Genomic DNA, 21,148 nt, shown 5'->3' with positions numbered 1-21,148 from the left:
TGAAAAATAAAATAATTTTTATTAACTAGAAGCGAGCGAGCGAGGTTCACTAAAATATAGCTTTAGCAGGCTTTACCAAAGTATCGGCAGTTGCATCGCCTCTACTATTTATTGTATTTTTACAAGCGATTTCACATTTTGAACAAATATGGTGTAATAAATCTCTCTGCCCAAAAAACACACCAAAAACTGACGTTTTGAGGATGTAATGGCATCGCAGCAACGGGTTGTGGATTTTCATCACACCAAATGTGACAATTCGTCCAAAAGTGAACTTCATCACTGAACGAAATTTTCTTGTGAAAATCGGGATCGGTGGTCATTTCGTGTTGGCACCATTCACCAAACGTGCGGCGCTCTGGTCTTTCGGTCATTTCTGGCAATAGTTGTATGAGTTCGTATTCTAATATGAAAGAAAGAAATATTGAAAAAATTGCACTTAACAAGGACAAATATAAGAATAAGCAGGTCCACGTTTCCCCAAGCGTTGGAGAGTAGCGAATGGAACAATTTTATCAGCTTATCAAGAAAACTGTCAGCACTTGTACCCCTGTGCTATCATCTCTTCTAGCGGAAACGCAATTATATTGCGCTTCTTTCATTCTAAGTGTGTAAAACAAGCATTGGTAGCATTGAAGACAGCAGTGTTTTTTCACTAAGATATTCACACACTCTCTTGTGTCAATTCATCTCTATAACTTTGTTGTAGTACATATTTATATGCTCTCTGATGTTTCTTCACATACCTACTACCATGAGTAAGAAATAGAAATAGATTAAAGTTCTTAATTTATTCTTCAAAATATATGTCCTCCCCATCAAAGTAATCCCCCTTGGTCACAATACACTTGTGCCAACGTTTTTTCCAATCCTCGAGACAGTTGTTAAAGTCAATTTCCGGAATAGCCTACAATGCGCGTAGCGATTCACGTTTAATGTCTTCATTTGACTCAAATCGATTTCCTCGGAGCGGTCGGTTGAGTTTGCAAAAAAGCCAGAAGTCACACGAAGCTAGATCAGGTGAAAACGGTGGCTGCGCACCGATATTGGTTAAAAATTAGACGAAAAACTCTCGGAGTATGTGACGGTGCATTATCGTGGTGCAAAAACCAAGTGTTGTCGGTTCATAATTCCGGTCTCTTTTATGAATATGATGCATAAAACTCAAATAGTATTCCTTGCTGACAGTTTGGCCGGTCGGAAGGGCTTTTTAAGTCGTAGAAAACTATCAATAGAACCTTAAATTTTGACCTACATACTTTGACGTGGTTTTTTCGACTTCGGCTCACCGGCTCACTGTTTCCGGTTCGTAAGCATAGATCCAAGACTCATCATCAGTAATAATACGTTTCACGACATCCTGGTAGTCCATAAGTATTGCTTCACAGATATTAACCCGATGCTATTTCTCAGACAATTTGAGTGATTTTAGAACCAATCGTGCTTTCACTTCCCTTAGGCCTTGATCATTCGAAATGGGTTTCACTGATACTTTCGATATTCCAACAGTACCAGTATGATCTCTGACAGTTAATCGTCGATTCTTAAGCAACAATCCCTTTGTTTCATTGGGGTTTTGATGCCCAGTTAACTGCATAATTTCTAGCAATCAAAAACATTTGCCCACGACAAACACTTATTATCGAAGGTCTTATCCAACATTTTAAAGGTTTCGGCGCCAGAAATTTGATTTCGCTCACAAAATTTTATGGAACTTCTTTGTTGAATAATTTGACTTTTCGAAAAATTGCTGAATGTATTTTATGTACTTTACAAAGACAAACGTATACTAAAGACTAAAGATTATTTTGATGTGACATTTGGCACAGATGCCACTGACAGTCATACCAACCTACAAAAAAAAAAAAAAAATTCGACGAATGGGTTTTTTGCGTAAAATTTAAATTAAAAAGTAAATTTTTAAGTTATATTATTAGAGTTCCGGCATTCAATAGAAAAACACCTTATATCTTAATAGGGTTGTGTGAGAAATAAGCGGAGGCTTACGGTTATTCGTTAGACAATCGGCGCTCGCATCGCTTTCTCAACAATTCGCAATCAAATTCCATTTTCACGCGATATAGTGATGATATAATGAAGATAATGTATATGTCAAGTATTCATAAAACCAGGCAATATTTCTGTCTTCTTCCAACTATGTTTACTTCTCAGTATTACAGATCTACTTTGAGAAAGAATAGGACTTTTATCGATAAACTTCATACAACTTGAGAAATTGCGTGTTTAGTCCGGTCTTATATGTTCGTCATCCATGAAGAAATTTTTTTAATTTTCACTGTTCTATTCTGATTTGATCACTGTTCTGTTGAAAACTACATTTGAGTGTAAAATTGTAAAACTTCTATGTATGTACTTGAACTACTTGAAAATCGCCCGTAGACTTTGGTCCACACTTAGTATTTTGTTTTTTATGTAAAGAATTTTGAAAATGTTGTACAATTGGGTAAGAAGCGCATAGGGCACAGCACGACGGTCGCATCCGTTTTGCGTTAAAGAAAGTAAAAATAAAACTGAAAAGAAAATATAATGAAAATAAATAAACGCCGAAAACATTTGTCGATGCTGTAGTTGCGCGACTGTTTATTTATTTTTGTAGTTGATCTTCAATTCTAGTTGTAGAGAGTGTGTGTTTTCGATGCTTAAAAATGGATATTGTTATAGTTATTCAAAAACTAATCTTATTGATTCAATATTTATTTTCTTATATAGTTAATAAATGCTTTGATATTATGTATTAAAAAAAAAAAAAAAATTATACAAAAAGTGAAATAAGAAAGAAATCCACATTGAAGTGTGTTTGTGATAAAATGAAATGTGATTTATGAGCTTTTCAGTGTGCCATGCCGTCCCACGCCAGCAACATTTAAATATTGCTAACATCTGTTCGCCGGCAAAATTAGATTTTTATTCATTTTGAAGACGTTTACAAACAAATAAAGAAACTGTGAAAACTATCGAGTGAAGTGAATAGATATTTGCGGCAAAAAAGTGTGACAACAATTTAATTTGGCTGAAGTTGTGGTCTTAAAAAATGGGCAACGGTTGTTCGAAATGTTGTCAATGCAACGAACACAAACAATATCACGGCACACTTTCATCGGCCTCGTCCGTTTATAGAAGAAGGTACATTGAACCACAACTATAACAACATTTATATTTTTGTATAATAGTATATACTTATTTGACTATGTACGAGGTTCGCTCAAAAATTGTCGCCATTTCTTATTTCTTACGAAAGTGTTTATTTATTCATCAAAGTAATCTTCTTCTTCTTTATTGGTGTAGACAACGAGCCGGGCTTACAACAGCACGCCAGTCGTTCTTCCTTTTCACCGTTTGGCGCCAATTGGAAATTCCAATTGTAGCCGGGTCCTTCTCCACCTGGTCTTTCTAACGAACAACTCGTAACGTCGACTCATCAGAGCCATCGTCTATGCCTCTGCACTATAGCATTACTTTTAAATTACCTACTCAGTCCGAAGTAGCCCCTGTTGGTAAGAGTTATTCTGGATTGTAGTACAAAGCTTGCATTGTTGTTGGTATTAATACGGGTTCCACGATAGACGAAATTATTTACGACTTCGAAGTTATGACTGTGAACAGTAACGTGGAAGTCTAATCGGTAGTGCGACGACTGTTTGATGACAGGAGATATTTCGTTTCGTACTCGTTCACTACTGGACCCATTTGATATTAATATCATCGGCATACGCCAGTAGCTGTAGACTCATATAGAAGATTGTACCTGCTCGATAAAGGTCTGCATCTCGAACTATTTTCTTCAGGAGTACTTTGAAGTAGTCGCACGATAGGGAGTCGGCCTGTCTGAAACCTCGAACGGCTCGGAGAGGTCGTTCCCGGTCATAACGGAGCTTTTGGTATTGTGCAACGTTCAGCTTTGAAATCGTCGAAGAGTTGGTGTGTGTCGATCGTCCTTTCAGGGTATTTTCCAAGACGGCGCATAATGAATATTTGGACAGTTTTTGATTTTCCTGGCCTGAAGCCACACTGATAAAGTCCAATCAGTTTGTTGACGATAGACTTTAATCTTTCACACCGTACGCTCGATAGAACCTTATATGCGATGTTGAGGACGCTTATCCCACGGTAGTTGGCGCAGATTGTGGGGTTTCCCTTTTTGTTGATTGGGAAAAGCACACTTAAATTCCAATCGTCGGGAATGCTTTCGTTTGACCATATTCTACAAAGAAGCGGATGCATGCTCCTTACCAGTCCTTCGTCGTCTTATTTGAATAGCTCGGCCGACAATGCATCGGCCCCAGCCGCTTTGTTATTCTTCATGCAGTTAGTTGCTATGCGAACTTTTTCATGGTGTAGCAGTGTATCATCCGCTCCATCGTTAACGATTGAGGCGTTATAATGGTACAAAAGCCGTTTTTTGTTCTTCCACAAATTCCATTTATCTGAGAACACTTTGTACTACCGATAAACGTTGCTTTTGCCCAAAGTTGCTTCACCATATGCCACAGCCATCATTCGCATTGCAAAAACAATCGAAAATCGTATACACATAGCCCGCGAATTTTTAAAAATCGTGATATATTTAGTACAAACCTCGTATGTATGCATGTGCGTTTACCAAAATATCATAATATTAAATATCATAATATTTGTTTCTGTATTAAAAAAAAACTTTAATTTATTGATACAATAAAACTTTACCGTTAGTTCAAGAGTTTGTTCAAAAATGATGGGAATAGAGATTACAATAGTGTCATCTCTTTACTCTTTTTATAGAACTTTTGATACAAAATAAATTATAAATTGTAGTGTAACCGAACATTGTGGTGTACTGGGAAGTGAAAGAATCAAGTGGATCATAAAATTGTCCCATATGGAAAGTAGGCGTAGTTGTTGTTCGATTTCGCCCATTTTTGTAATGTGTTATAGAATGCCATGCACCAAATTTTGTTGAAATCAGTTGGTCGGGTATCGTGATGTGGGATTTCATTAAAAAGTGGGCGGGCGTGGCACCGTCAAATTTTCACACTGACTCCCATACAACCTTTTTTCAAAATTGTTTGCCCACAGGTTCCCTATACTACTGCGATCCTATGTGCCAAATGGATCAAAAAGCATTTCGTGTGTAAGTAAAGCATTGCTTTTTGCGGGGGAAAAACTGTTGAAGTTGGGCTCTGCACTAAGAAAATCAAGCGTTGAAAAGAGATTTGGAAAGTGGTGAAAAGAGCACCGAGGACAATGAAGGCAGTGAGCGCCCTAATGAGGCGAAAGCTCTGTGCACAGTGAGTGCCGCGCAAGTTCATAATCCAACAAAAACGACAATTGCTGATAACGGGAAATTTTTGAGTGTTCTTTAATCGTAATACAACCGATTTTTGGGTCGGTGTGTGAGAATAGAAACATGACTCCATCATTTCACAATTAAGTCCAATCGACAGTCAGCTTAGTGGGCTGCAGAGGAAGAACCGATCCTCATCATCAGTCTTTTAGGATGCACGTGGTATAATATTCATCGACTGATTACTGAGCCAGTTATCATCCATTGCACTGCGTATTTGGTTGCAGTTCTATTCTATAATTCATAATATTTAGCAATTGTATTATTTTTGAGGAAGGATCAGTTTGAAATTGCACGCATATACATATGCGCTACATCGTTTTCGTTTAAATATTGCATTGCTCTGTGCTTCTGTAAATGTCAAATTATAATAGACCTTTTTATCAACACTGCAGTTATTCCGCAGTTTGTAAACTCTTCCAACTGTTGCTACAGAATATAATAGTTTTGTTCACCTACTGGTTGTACGTATCACTTAAAACTAAGAGAGACTGCAATGGATACAATTGGGCGAAAACTTGACCCACCCCATTCATATAACTATTACCTGGACTTTCGAACATCCGGTTGACTTTGTTCCATATGATTGGTGATTGTAAGTGAGGGATCTTAATGAAACCCAGGGAACATATTTTTAGTATATTTAATAGATAAAATCAGGTCGATATTATGCTACGTATAATGATTTTCGTTTTTCTAATAAACCTTATTATGAATTAGCTTCGATCCTGATCCTCTGGTTGACTTTTTACATCTTAAGGTATTTCCCTGGCGCTGATTCTTCAAGTTGCAAGATTATAAAGTGTTCGGTTGTACCCGAACTTAGTCCTTCCTTACTTGTTTTAATTAGACATCGCGTTTGCTTTGTCATAAATGCATTTGCGGCCTTCGCCCATAATCTAGCAAAGAAGGCGCAATGTTTTGACGACGAAAATGCCAATGTCATTCGTACCAAAAAAACTGCCTTGTTCAGGAGCAAAAATCAGTGTAACCCATATACTAAGTATGTATGCATACGAAAATTAGTGTTCTTCCACATTAGCTCTGTGTTGTTATTTTTATACTCCTGCAACCATTTGCTACAAAGTTTCGTTCACCTAACGGTTGTACGTATCACTTAAAACTAATCTAGATATAGGGTTATATATATATATATATATATATATATATATATAAATGATCAGGATGACGAGAAAAGTTGAAATCCGTTTGACTGTCTGCCGGTCCGTCCGTCGTACAATCTGTAACTTGAGTAAAAATTAAGATATATCGATGAAACTTGGTATGTACAAAAAAATCAAGTTCGTAGATGGCAGTAATCGGACCACTGCCACGCCCACAAATCGCCATTAATCAAAAACATATAAAGTGTAATTTGGTACAGATCATCTCAGTAACAAGGTGCATTTGTGGGAAAAGTTTTTTGAAAAAGTGGGTGTGGCCCCGCCCTCTAACAAGTTTAATGTACATATCTCCTAAACCACTTAAGCTACAACAACCAAATTTGCTGTGTACAAATCTTATAAGAACTTCTAGCAACAGTGTGAAAGTTTGTGGAATCGGAGAATAACACCGCTCACTCCCCATATAAAGGTACTGTTCAAAACTACTAAAAGCGCGATAAATCAGTAACAAAATACACCAGAGACGTAAAATTTCACTTCCGAGATGGTATGAGAGAGATTTGTAAGAGACGGTGTCGAAATTGGACAACGGGCGTGACACCCGCCCATTTTGGTGAAATACCATATATTGGGACCCGTCCTAACCCATTTCGACAAAATTTTGTAAGTGGCATTCTTTTTATATTCTTACGGCACAGTGTGAAAATGGACGAAATAGGACAACAACCACGCCTATTTCCATATAGCACAATTTTAAGTTCCACTTGATTCGTTTAATTTACAGTCAAGTATAAATCAAGAAGCAATTAATATAACGGGATAAAACTTTGCACGAATAATGTTTTTAGTGTGTGTCAACTTATGACCAAAAATTTTTTAAATCCAATAAAAACTGTTCAAGGTCCTAGGTACCGAATATTTAGACCCCGGTACCTATAGTTGACTTTTGATCGAAAATATCGGTCAATGTGTGATATATATAACTGAAATGAGGCGATAATCCTTCTCTTATTATGGTATGCCTTTTTGTCAAAAATGGGTAGAATCGGACCAATATTCCCTTAGCCCCTATATACTCAATACAAAGATTTCGAACGTGACTTTGTACTGCATATATCGGCCAATATGTGAGTTATCCCGATTAAAATAAAAGAGCGTGTTTTACTAAGTAATAACATTGTATATTTGCGCCTAAAATAGATAAATATCAGGATGTTCGAACATTCAGCTGACTTTACTCTATATGATGGGTTTTACACTTTAAAGTATTTCCCTGGCTTTGATTCTTGCAAGTTGTAAGAGTATAAAATGTTCGGTTGCACCCGAACTTGACCATTCTTACTTGGTTTATTTAGTTTTCGTTTTTTTGAAGTAATACAATTTTCAAATGATTCTCACAGGAATTTTGAATGTATGCTTTTGATTTGAAATATAATTTTGGTATTTATGAATTGTATTGACTTTTGATAAAGAAATAAAAAGTATCCTATGTCTGCTCTTGGTTCTAAGCTACCTTATCATCAATTTTTAGCTAAATCGGTACAGCCGTTCTTGAGTTACATATAAATGATGTAACTAACACGATTTTCTTTTTTATATATGTATATCGTCATCTGAAATGCAAAATAACGTATCATCAAAAAAATCGAAATTGAGTGTCTTATTGATTACGCTTCACTACTTCAAATTATATACATAATATTACATATGTTCAACATTTTCTGGTTCTGCGGTCATATGTAAACCAGTCTTAACCAATATTAATATTTTGTTTCACTCATGTTCGATTTTATTTCGTGTTTCATTCATGCCACTGTAAATTTCTGAAAATGTTGTTACGTTATTTTGCATTTCAGGTGACGATATGTACATAGATATTGTTATTTTCCTCATTAGAGAGCTCCGAGAGCTAAACGCGTCCGATCGCTGCTAAATCCAGTGCTATAGGGAAAACCGAGTCCTCCGACACGCTATCCAAACACTACGTCCCGCAATTTTTAAATCTGTAATATATTCGAAAATGTTCATTTTGAAAAAATGGAATTATTTACGACATCACATTAGAAACCTCAAAAATAACAGTCTTTCTCCACTATTTCTATCTATTAAAAAAAACTGCATCAAAATCCGTTGCTTAGTTTTAAAGATTTAAGCTTACGTAGGGATATAGGGACATAGAAAGCGACTTCGTTTTATACCATGTATTGATTTAGTGCTTAGTTATGGCACTTTATAGGTTTTCGGTTAATGGCGATTTGTGGGCGTGGTAAAGGACTAAGATACGTGCATACCAATTTTCATCAAGATATCTCAATTTTTACTCAAGTTACACTTGCACGGATGGACGGACGGACGTACAGAAAGACTTTAACTTTTCTCATCATCCTGATCATTTATATATACCTAACCTTATATCTATCCCCATTAGTTTTGGGTGTATAACCGGATTGATAGGTAGCTTGCAGGGTGAGTGCCTCAAAATGATCCTTCCATTCTTACTTGGTCGCGCGAATCGCGTTTACACGATATGAGTCGCTTAAATTATACTTTTAAACTGCACCGAAATGCGTACTATTTATTGATATTCTTAAGACTAACTTGTTACATAGATCTCACTGCTATTTACATATACTAATTAATGTGATTACTTATTAGTAGTTGGTAGCTCGTTTACATATATCAACTTTTTGATACATTTCCTTTGTACTAAGATAATGATATATTTTGTTTATTGGCACAATATAATATGTAATACATTCCTTAACTAGCGTATGTTGTTTCAAATTCGTGGGTACAATTTTTTTTAAATAATCTACAAATTATTGAATACAACTATTTTACTATATTTAATTGGGTGTTGGATATGTAGAAGGAATGTTGCGGAAATATTTATTATTAGGTAAGAATTTCTAAAGTTTTTATATGTGCATTCTGCGCATTTATTCAATCATACAGCCGCAATTCAGAATGTTTGACGCCACTGTTTTTTTTATATATAAAAATGAAACCGTTTTCGTTGTCACGGCATCACGCGTGAATGGCTGAACCGATTTGGCTGATCTTTTTTTTTGTTGTATTTGTTATTATTAGGAGAAGGTTCTTATGTAAGAAAAAATTACGAAAGTTGCCGAAAAACCCCTAAAACATTTTTTGCGGCTTATTTAAAAGAAAAATTATTGAAAATTATTCAGTGAAAACTTTATGTGTGTTTCAAACGAAGTGATCAATTAAAGATTGAAATTTGTTCGAAGCAACGAAGACATCGCTCTAATATCGGTCGGCGTTCTTTTTGCCATCAACGTATGGCAGCCCAAGACACATGAACTACATGAGACTCCCAGGATGCGATGACATATGTGTGGAATTATGGATCGCTGTCAATCAGCAAGCGATCATCACGATGTCACATCAAGACTTTTCAAACAACAGCTACGATGTTTGATGGAGTTTATCTTGAAGCAACGTATGTACTATATAGAAGTATGGTGCAGTCAGATGCTGGATGTACTCTGTTGAGTTGCAAAAAAGAGGATTCCCGCACGCACACATTCTTCTTTGAATGGTGGATGGTGGTTATACCAGATCAAATTGATGAAATCATTTCTGCGGAAGTTCCTCATGCAGAGAAAGATCCATTATTCAACGAAGTGATGAAAACCAATATGGTGCATGGACCTTGGGGACACCACAATCCCACTTGCAATAAATGCACGAAACGCAAACTGGAAATGATGGACATTCAACTTAGAGTAGTGAATATCGAAGTCGACAACATATGGATCGTACCATATTCGCCACTATTGTCTAATTCACATTCAAAACTCATGCCAATGTTTGATATTATAGTTTGGTGAAATCGACTCTTTCGACTGTTGTGCGTTTCTCAGTTCATTTGGAGAATGGCTAAAGAGTGTTTTTCAACCCAGAGAATACAGTACAGCTAGCGGAAACACTTCCAACAACAAAATTTACATTGACGGGTTTTTTCTCAACTTGCGTCAGTGATTCGTTTGTGAGAACATTCGGAAATGCCTTGATATTATGCATGGAATGCATCGCCGATGAAATAGGTACGCAGAAAGCAAGGCCAACCAATAGATTGACATCCAGGTGCGTTATCAACTAATTTCTTAGAACGAATTTACATAATCCACCCGAAAAACTAAGATTGCTAATACCTTCGGTTGCTATTAATAAATGTACGTCGTTCAGTTTGATTTGAGTCATTGCGCACACTTTTCGCGATGGTCATTTCGACATATGTATCAGCCTTCAAATCCGCGTCAATTGTGGAACACGAAAAAAAAGTATATTGCCGAAGACATTTTACATCGTATTCGTTAAGAATTGGAAATAGGCAAATTTCGGTTCCAGTGGTTTGATATCAATTCCACCTCCCTTTTGTCAATTCACTTCAACGAAATATGAGCTCATCACGAATGTTTATGCCTAATTGGCCAAATTATCGTAACTACGATTGCATGGTGCGCGCCAATTATACGTGGCGTTTTCCCCGAGTTGGAAAACCAATCTTCTCTGTACATTTACGCACCGGAATAGAAACCAAAAAATGTTGTTTATCAAACTGCGTTACATTGAAAAAAAAATTTAGAAAAATCGAAAATAAATGATTTTTAACACAACGTAAACGGATGGTTTTTACGGCAAGAAAACCTCGAATAAATGCCGGAAAATCCCTAAAAACAGCAATTTTCTTTTCCCCATACAAACAAATGTTTGTTTGTTTATTAGTAACGCTAAGGGAACGACGGAACCAATCTTGATGAAATTTTCAGAGAATGTTCTGTGTGGATCGGGGAAGGTTTAGAAATAAAAAAAGCTGTATGCTTTTCGTGAGGAAAAGTCGGAAAATTGGACGATTCCAAAAAGTAAATTTTTTCCATACAAATTTTTTTGTTTTGTTTTTCTATTATTTGAATCGTTTCAAAATTGTCGTTTGTTTCAAAATTTTTGAAAATTATTCAGTGAAAATGTTATGTGTGTTGCACACAAAGTGATCAATTAAGGATTGAAATTTGTAATATCGGTCGGTGTTCTTTTGGCATCAACATAAGTACATTAGCAGCGCAAGGCACTTGACCGAGTACTCCCAAGATGCGATAATACATACGTGCGGTATTATGGATCGCGGTGAATCAGCAAGCGATCGTCACGATGTCACATCAAGACTTTTCAAGCAACAGCTTCGATGGACTTTATCTAGAAGCAACGTATATATGTTACGATTAGATACTAGATGCACTCTGTTGAGTGGCAAAGAGAGGTTTGCCCCACGCACACATTCCTTTTTGGATGGTGGTTACACGAGATGAAATTGATGAAATCATTTCTGCTGACATTCCTGATGCAGAGAAAGATCCAGTATTATACGAAGTGATGAAAACCATTATGGTTCATGGGCCTTGCGGATATCACAATCCCACTTCGAATTGTATGTCTGACAATAAATCCACCAAACACTATCCACGTGCTTTTCTTTCGGAAACACAAACAAGAAATGATGGCTGTACTGTACTGTACTTTATCGGCGTTGCTCACCAGACGACAATGGCGGAACATTCAGCTTTCAATTTAGAAGAGTGAATAAATATCGAAGTTGACAACACACGGATCGTACTATATTCACCACCGCTGTCTAATTCACATTCAAAAGTCATGTCAATGTTGAGTATCGCAGTTAGGTGTAATCGATAAAATACGTTTGTAAGTACATGACCAGGAAGCGACATGGCGGTTATTGGTCTTGAACGATACGGTTGATGCGTGAACTGCACGAAAGCACTTTGTAGCGCTTTCCGACTGTTGTGCGTCTCGCAGTTAATTTGGAGAATGGCCAAAGAGAGTATTTCAACCCAGGGAATACAGTACAGCCAATGGAAACACCGCCAGCAACAAAATTAACATTTACGAGTTTTTGCTCAACTTTCGTCAGCGATCCGTTTGTGAGGATATTCGGAAATACCTCGATATTATGCATGGAATGCATCGTTGAAGAAATAATTACACAGAAAGAAAGGCCAACCAGTAAATGGACATCCAGGTGTGTTATCAATTTATGCAAACGACGATTGTTTCTACCTTCGGTTGCTAGTGATAAATGTACGCGGTTCAACTTCATATGAGTCATTGCGTACTGTGAATGATACGGTGTGTGCAACTTTTTGAGAAGGCAAGCCAGCAATTACAATTGCTGGAAGATGATAATCACTGGAATGAAAATGACGTTCGCAACACTTTTCACGATAATAATTTCGACATATCAGCCTCCAAATCCGCGTCTATTATGGATACGAAACAAAAATGACATTGCCGAAGACATTTTACATCTAAAAATTGAAAATGGATTCATTCCGGTTGATACTTCCGGTGGTTTGGTATCAATTCCATTTGCCGTTTATCGATTCACGAAAGATGAACTCATCAAGAATTGTTGAGACTTAAACTGGAAGATTCAAAGTCAAATTCCGGGAGAATTGCGCTCATACAATGAAGACGACGCCGTGAATTATCCAGTAGAGTTTCTAAATTCTATGGAGGGGTTTTGTATGCCACCGCATCATTTGCGTCTCAAAGTTGGATCTGTCGTTATTATACTTCGTAATCTATAAGCGCCGAAACAAGCCGAAACTGTGTAATGGAACCCGACTGATTGTGACGCAGCTATCGAATACAAGGGGGCAGAATGCTTGATTCTACGAATTTGTTTGAGTTCTCACGATTTTGCCATTTCAGTTCAAACGGATTTCGTTTCCAGTAAAAATAGCATTTGAGATGACAATCATCAGGACAGAAGGATAGTCCGCTAGAAGTGTATGGCATAAATTTTGAGCTGCTATGTTTTTACACGGCCAAAAATACGTGGCGTGCTCACGAGTTGGAAAAAACTATCTTCTCTGTACATTTACGCACCAGAACAGAAACCAAAAAAGGTTGTTTGTCAAGCTGCGTTACATTGAAAATAAAATAAATGATAAATTTAATTTCTTTTCTTTTCATTTCAAAACACATATGTAATTTCACGCAGGGAAACGGCTGCGGGGTCAGCTAGTAATTTTAATAATAAGTAAAATCCGTGGAAAAATAAAAATTGTAAAGTAACCTTCATTTTATTTAATACTACCAATTTTGGAGAATAAAATTATAAAATAGAAACTAGAATGTTGGTATTCTGTTGTGATCGAAATTCTCATTATTATGTATGATGTACCCAGACTACCGTGCGTATAAACGAATATCACATTAATTAGTTTTAATTTCACAGAGTCGGAGAAAATGTTTAGCCAGACTTTGTTGAAATGCTAAAAACATCAAGAAATTACTATTTTTAAACACAAACACAAACTCGTTAGCTCTTAGCGAAGCTTATATAGTAACATGAAAACTATTATGTGTAACTGTATTAATTTTTATGTGTCTTCCCAAGATAATTTCATAAAAAGCAAGTGCGCAAAGCCAAGGTCTATTAATTTAAATAAGCGAAAAGTAGATTCAAAGCTAAAAACTGACGACGTCGATGGTACTTTTTAAATTATCGAAGCTATCGAGTAGTATATCTATCGATAATTTTGCAGTTCAAACTTGTTGTCATTGTAAAGGTAATTTCATATTGCCACTCTCATACAGAACCTTTGTCGTCTCATGGAACACAATTCCTCACATATTGATCAAATTTAGGCGCATCTAGGTCAGGTAGGTCTAGGTCCGAATTAAGAGTTTAAGACAGCAACCGCCAATTTCACCAAACACAAAGTAAAATATTCCTGACGGTCAGTACGGTTCGACCACGGCCGTTTTCTCTTGGGTTTGCAAGAAGACACTCATTTTTCAGAAATGGATCGATTTTTTTTCCAATTGAAATGAAAATTTTGATCCAGAGGTTAACGTAACGTGATGTAACCATACATCCAGATTATTTTTGTTACCAGTCTGCTTTAAGGGGTTATATTGGTTTTACGACTTCAAAAAAAATACATGCCTTTTTATTGTCTTATGTAATTCTATAATAATCATTATTTCTAGAGTATTGTCCTAAATTCTCATGTTGATTTGAGTAATAGTTTTGAGACATGGCTAAACGCTTTTTTCTCGAAATTGTGTTTTCAACGGCGGTTGTCAAGATTTCTTGCGAACTAGTCAACCGATCTTAATGAAATTTACATGTCTTGAACACAGGATTTTATTTTTATTCAACTCCTTCTTCTTCTTCTTTATTGGCGTAGACACCGCTTACGCGATCATAGCCGAGTTAACTACAGCGAGGCCGTCATTTCTTCTTTTCGCAAGATGGGTTCAATTAGAGATTTCTAGCGAAGCCAGGTCTTTCTCCACCTGTTCTTTCCAACGGAATGGAGGTCTTCCTCTTCCTCTGCTTCCCCCGGCGGGCATTGCGTCGAATACTTTCAGAACTGAAGTGTTTTCGTCCATACTTATGACATGACCTAACCAGCGCAGCCGTTGTCTCTTAATTTGCTGAACTATGTCAATGACGAAAATTGTCTACAACTTCGAAGTTATGACTGTCAACAGTGACCTAGCCAAGAGTGCGACGACTGTTTGTTTGATGACAAGAAATATTTCGTCTTGCCCTCGTTGACTGCCAGACCCATTTCCTTTGCTTCCTTATCCAGTCTGGAGAAAGCAGAACTAACGGCACGGGTGTTGAAGCCAATGATGTCAATATCATCGGCATACGCCAGCAGCTGTACACTTTTATAGAAGATTGTACCTGCTCCCTTAAGTTCTGCAGCTCGAACTATTTTTTCCAGCAGCAGATCGAAGAAGTCGCACGATAGGCAGTCGCATTGTCTGAAACCTCGTTTGGTATCGAACAACTCGGAGAGGTCCTTCCCGATCCTGACGGAGCTTTCAAATTCCCAATATCAATTTCGGACATCGTGGCATAAAAGCACCTCATTTTCGTGATGTCAAAAACAGCTTTGAAATAGACGAAGAGGTGGTGCATGTCGATTCTCTTTTCGCAGGTCTTTTCCAAGATTTGGCGCATGGTGAATATATGGACTTTTGTGCGATGACTTTCCAGCGATGTTTCTTTGCTTTCTATAATGACCTTAACGTGCTACGGCATTGCAATCGTCAAATTCTGCAATGTTTGTGCTGTGATTTCGTTATACTAGACATCCTAGAGAATTTTATCCAACTCAGCTAAGGTACTGGGGATCTTCTTTGCTGCCTTGGTGTTCATTATACTCGTATACCAAAGGTTCTGAATGGGGTTTAAATCTGGGCTGTTACCTGGCCATTCTAACGTCATAATTCCATTTTGCGAGAGAAAGTCCTTTACCAAGAAAAAATATACCTTTTCAAGTAATATTGTTAATGAAATAATTTGTGTAAACTACAGGCTTGAAAAAATTGATATCAACCATTTTGGCACGATGACACGGCGCAGAATCATCCTGGAAGATGAGATCGTTTTCTTGCGGAAAGTGCTCTTCAATTAAAGGTGTTAACTATTTCTTTAGTATTTGCTAGTACTTAATTACATTTATTGTTCCATCTATTAGAGTCAGTCTTCCAAATCCATGGTAAGAAAAGCATCCCCAAACCATTTGGCTGCCTCCATGTTTAACCGTTCTTCGGACGCACTCTTTACAATAGCGTTCACCAGTTTTTTTCCTTACGTAAGACATCTCGTCGCTACATAACATGTTGAACTTGAAATTATCGGAGAATAATACTTTTTGCAAACCGACATATGTCCAGCTTTGGTGCTTTATAGCCCACCTGAGGCGTTATGACGTATTTCCTTAGTCAAAAGTTGTTTTTTTGAGGGTCGTCGAGCGTTCAAATCAGAACCCGGAACCTGTTTCGTATTAAAAAATAAATAATATACATATATTATTCCATTATTAGCCCCCCGACAGCAGACTACTTGAACCAAAATCTTTCACTGATCTTCCGTATGCTAAAATTTTCTTCTCGCAAAGTTAAAATACCGCTCTTAACCCTATATCCCAAGAACAAATCAATGATTAACGAAATCGCACATATTTCTTCTATTTGAAAAAAAAATATATTTTTTTCAATCATATCTTACACCTGATGCATTTTCGTCATAACTGCTACCTGACCACTTGTCCGGATTTCAATTTGCGGCACTGTAAGTCTTTGTTTGATGTTATATCACATATAGTACATCTCATTTGAGTTAATAAGATTGATATTAATATAAATATTTCAGGCAAACAAACTTTATTCATGAAAACAAGCGACTCTACGACTTATAATAAATAATACAAAAAATCGCAGTTTCACTTCTGTTTTAATCTAAAATGTATTTCAGTCCGAACTTGCAGTACTGTAATCTAGTTGCTGTAAAAGAAAAACGAAGAAGAAGTACTAAACATTTTATTTATTATTTTTTTCATTGAACATGTGTGTATATATTTGTATTAATCCAAAAGTACAAATCATCAGTTTTTTCACAAATAAACTCGAACATTGACAGTGAATCAGGAATTAAACACTTATGTTTACTTGATGCTCTGATATCAGTTTCTCATGCTTATCTAGTTCTGTTAAAAATATTCGATTAAATTGTTGCCATAAATTTTGATAGACATTTATTGGTTTGCTAACTCATCGTTCATCTGTTTTCTCTGCAGGAGCCGTGGAGAATTGCCAATTGCGAATTCCGACCGCTTGCGAATAACACAAACCAGCACCGCTGTGCAATTGGCTGTGGAGCACGTGCAACGGGAGGATGCCGGTCATTATACATTGATAGCACGAACGAAAGGTAATGATGTTATTCGCAAAGATGTGGAGCTCATTGTCGAGGACAGATCGACGGGTGAGGATCCACCCGTATTTCTACGACGACTGGTTGATCTGTCGGTGAAAGTGGGAACTCGCACTCGATTGTTAGTCGAGATACGTAGTTCCACTGATGTTAAGGTAAGACGCTTTCATACATTTAGATTTAATATAAAAACCAAATGAGGTATCTACATTGTATATGTGTGTAAATACATATATCCACTTAATAGCTCACTTGGTACCGAAATGATCGACGAATATGTGAAAACGATCGAATAAATGAAGTAAACGAGGGCAACTTCCACTATTTGGAAGTGAGTCCTGTTATATTGGAAGATGGCGGACAGTGGATGGTGTTGGCTGAAAACTCGGGTGGCCGCAATTCATGCATTGGGCATCTGAATGTACTTGTGCCTAAAGCCTACAAGGCACCCGAGTTCATTGAGGAACTACGTGCTGTGCTCACCCAACAAGGTACGGTTTCGCTGGAATGCAAGGTGATTGGTGTACCCACACCGCAGTTGCGTTGGTTTAAGGATTCCAAAGAAATCAAGGCTGGTGATGTATTTGCGCTGACCGCCAATCTGGATGATCCCACTTCACTGGGCACATATACTTGCGAAGCTGTCAACTGTATGGGTAAATCATATTCCAGTTCGAAGGTGCATGTAGTCGGACGTGGCAGTAGGGAGGGATCGCTCAAGCCAGCTGACAGGTGAGAGTAATTACTTCTCAGCAGAGAGAGATATCTCTTCTCTCTCCAACCAAATTACTCCACACTAATACTACAATAATTGTCTCAATTCCTTTTTTACACAATCGACGTTTACCTGCTCGCCATCTCATCTGAACATAGCATCCCCAACAATACACCTCCGCCGATATTTACGAATGAGTTGCGCGACATGAGTGTTCGCATCGGGGAGCCAATAATTCTGGGATGCCAAGGTAGGTGGGATTTAGTAGTAGTAGTAGTAACACTGGTAATAGCCGTGCACGCGGTGCTGTCGGCGGTGTTTGGGCAACTTGCCAAATATCACAATCGAACATATAACAAACACTAACGAGGTGGACAAAAACAAAAAGACTTTTGCTGTAAATTGCGTCACCATTTCACCATTCGCACACGAGACATGCTGTTAAGCGGTCAAGCGCGAACGGCGCAGTCACCGCTGGCATCCACACTAACAGATGGCTATAATAGCGCTGATTTTTCTACTTTTAAATACGATTCAAGAGAATTTATATACATACATATGCACATAACCTATGTAAGAGTATTGTGGTCTGCACAAAGCAAGCAACAACGCCTCGCGCCTTTCGCGGAAACATTGAAATGTTCAAACTTGAACTCGATTAAATGCTTGGATTCTTCGGTGTGTTGCGGTAGGTCAGCCACTTTGCGTGTCGATCGTGCCGATTGCTGCTCTTGTGTGTATGCGCAGATTACATGTGTTGCAAAACCGAATGCCGCGATCAAAACAAACGCATATTAAACGAACAAGGCGAGGAAATCAAATTAAGATAAATAAACACCTATTTACGAGACATACATACATACATAGGTATGTGTAAATATCCGACTGTAAGTGTGTATTTTGGTGTGCGGGAGCTAATACACTCTTGAGATCGCATAATTGTTGTTCACATGGCAGATTTGGGTCCGAACTACTCATCATTTTATATGCGAACATTTTTAGTTTTTGTTATATGCAAATTCGCCTACAAACGAACCTTATTATTACGAGTGACGGCCCGAGGCAATTTACCGCCAGAGGTTAATGCAACTTCATTTAGTTGAATTGAAGCAATTCAACTTCAGATCAATCCAACTCTTTTTTGGTATTAAGAATTTCAACAGTTTTCAGTCAAAGTTTCATTGGTGTTGCTAACCTAAAATATTACGATTTGACAGATAATAAAATCGCTGAAAGGTTTTAAACGAGAAATAAAAACAGTTCAATAGTTATTGCTCTCGAATAGGTGGATAATTATTAAAATGGACATTCATAAGTTTTGATTTATATCACGATAACTAAAATGTTCGGACTGAAACTGATTTTCCGCGCATAAGAAAAAGCATGTCAGATAAATCTATTTGAATCAACTAAAATCAAGTAAGCTAAAGTTTTGCTGACCACTAAATAGTTTTTAGGTTAGTTTCAGATTCATTCGTTTTTTTTTTCATTTAAAGAAACATTATCACAAACTATCCGTTTCCTTACTGTTGCTAGTTATCAAGAATCCTTTTTTAATAATTTTAGCTTTGGGCTGGCGCTACGATAGCTATGGTTGTTAAAAAACGTTTTAAATATTATGAACACCGTGACTAAAGAAGAGGAAAACGGAGGAAAGTATATTCTTCGAGGTTGTAGTACGTAAATTGTAGGAACTCTTTATGTTCGAAACATTTCCAACAGTCCCTTAATGTTATATCTGTCTCGATTAGCTGTGGGATTTTTTACAGAAGCTCAACAAATTATTGCACCTTTCTGTGAAGTTATACAAAATAACTGATTTAAACATTTTTTAATAAACGCCGCAACTATTATAAAAAATAGTTCAAAATAATTAATTATTTAAGTAGTTTCGTGCTTTTAATTTGGAAAAATCTGACACAACTGCAACTATTTTATTGTTAAAAGTTTGTGTCACTTCATTTTCAATTGATATTATACATTGTAGAGAACAGGAAGGCAGGTCAATCCACTTAAGCAAGATAGGTAAGAATTTTAAGGCGGAATATTTTTATACTCTGGCAACCTATTGCTACAGAGTATAATAGTTTTGTTCATCTAACGCTTGTACATAGTACCTAAAACTAAGAGATCAGTTGGCGAGAGATGACTGTCTGTTCGTCCATCCGTGCAATTTGAGTAAAACCTAATATAAAAGTATATATTATTTATGAAACTTTGTATACTGGTTCCTTAGTACAAGGGGGAGTAATCGGACCACTGCCGCCCTACAAACCGCCATTAACCGAAAACATATGAAGTCCCATAACTGTAATTAAGCACAGGGGGTCGCAGTATCAAGAGGCTTTTGAGGGCAAAAACTTTTGAAAAAGTGGGCGGGGTCATCTAATAAGCTTAATGCACATATCTTCTAACCCACTGAAGCTACAACAACCAAATTTAACCGGGTCAAATATTATAAGAATTCCTACCGACAGTATGAAACTAGGTGAAATTGGGTGATAACTCCGCGCACTCTCCATACAACGGTAGAGACGTTAAAATTTACATACGAAATGGTATGAAAAGGCTTTATGGAAATCACATATCTCGGGACTCGATTAATCGATTTTGACTAAAACCACGCCTACTTCCTATGTGACACAATTTAAAACTCCATTTGATTCTTTCACTTTCCAGTCCGAATATGTGGACCACAGAATCAATAGTTGACTTTTGACCCAAAATACCGGTCAATGTGTGAGATACATAATTGAAATTCAGATTTAATCCTTTCCTGGTAATAGTAATTATGTGTATCAAAAATGAGTTGTATCGGTTTATGACTTCACTGAGCCTCCAGTGGCTAATATAAAGATTTTCGAACTTCCAGGTAACTTTATGCTGGATATATCGGTCAATATTAGAGCTATCGCAATGAAAATTACAGAACATATTATACTCATAACAGCATATCTTTTTGCCAAAAATAAATAAAATTGGGCGAAAACTTGACCCACCCAACACAAAACTATTACCAGGATTTTCGAACATCCGGCTGACTTTGCTCCATGAGTTAATGACATTTCTAACCACCACTAGAAGCTATAATTTAAAACAAATTTAATAATACTCCCGTTGTTTATAATTTATATTAAAATGCGAAACTATGACTCTTATTTTGCCCCAAAATACATACTTTGTCA

General features: G+C 37.0%; 1 protein-coding gene across 13 annotated transcripts in view; it reads left to right on the top strand.

Annotated features, from left to right (window-relative positions):
* Positions 1-21,148, top strand: part of LOC105227669 (myosin light chain kinase, smooth muscle) — a 101,306-nt gene that overhangs the window by 11,312 nt on the left and 68,846 nt on the right. For 11 of the 13 annotated variants that reach the window (XM_049450883.1, XM_049450892.1, XM_049450890.1 and 8 more), the window contains exons 4-6: positions 17,112-17,403; positions 17,496-17,980; positions 18,122-18,213. In XM_049450883.1, coding sequence (XP_049306840.1) covers positions 17,112-17,403; positions 17,496-17,980; positions 18,122-18,213 — 869 coding nt within the window. Of the gene's footprint in view, positions 1-2,730; positions 3,145-17,111; positions 17,404-17,495; positions 17,981-18,121; positions 18,214-21,148 lie in introns of all 13 variants that reach the window. The other 2 variants (XM_049450886.1, XM_049450885.1) reach the window with 2 other exon arrangements.

The sequence above is a fragment of the Bactrocera dorsalis genome, chromosome 3 (assembly GCF_023373825.1).
Source record: "Bactrocera dorsalis isolate Fly_Bdor chromosome 3, ASM2337382v1, whole genome shotgun sequence".
Taxonomy (NCBI): Eukaryota; Metazoa; Arthropoda; class Insecta; order Diptera; family Tephritidae; genus Bactrocera; species Bactrocera dorsalis.
Note: the sequence above shows the minus strand (reverse complement) of the source record. Positions and strands in the feature narration are given on the sequence as shown.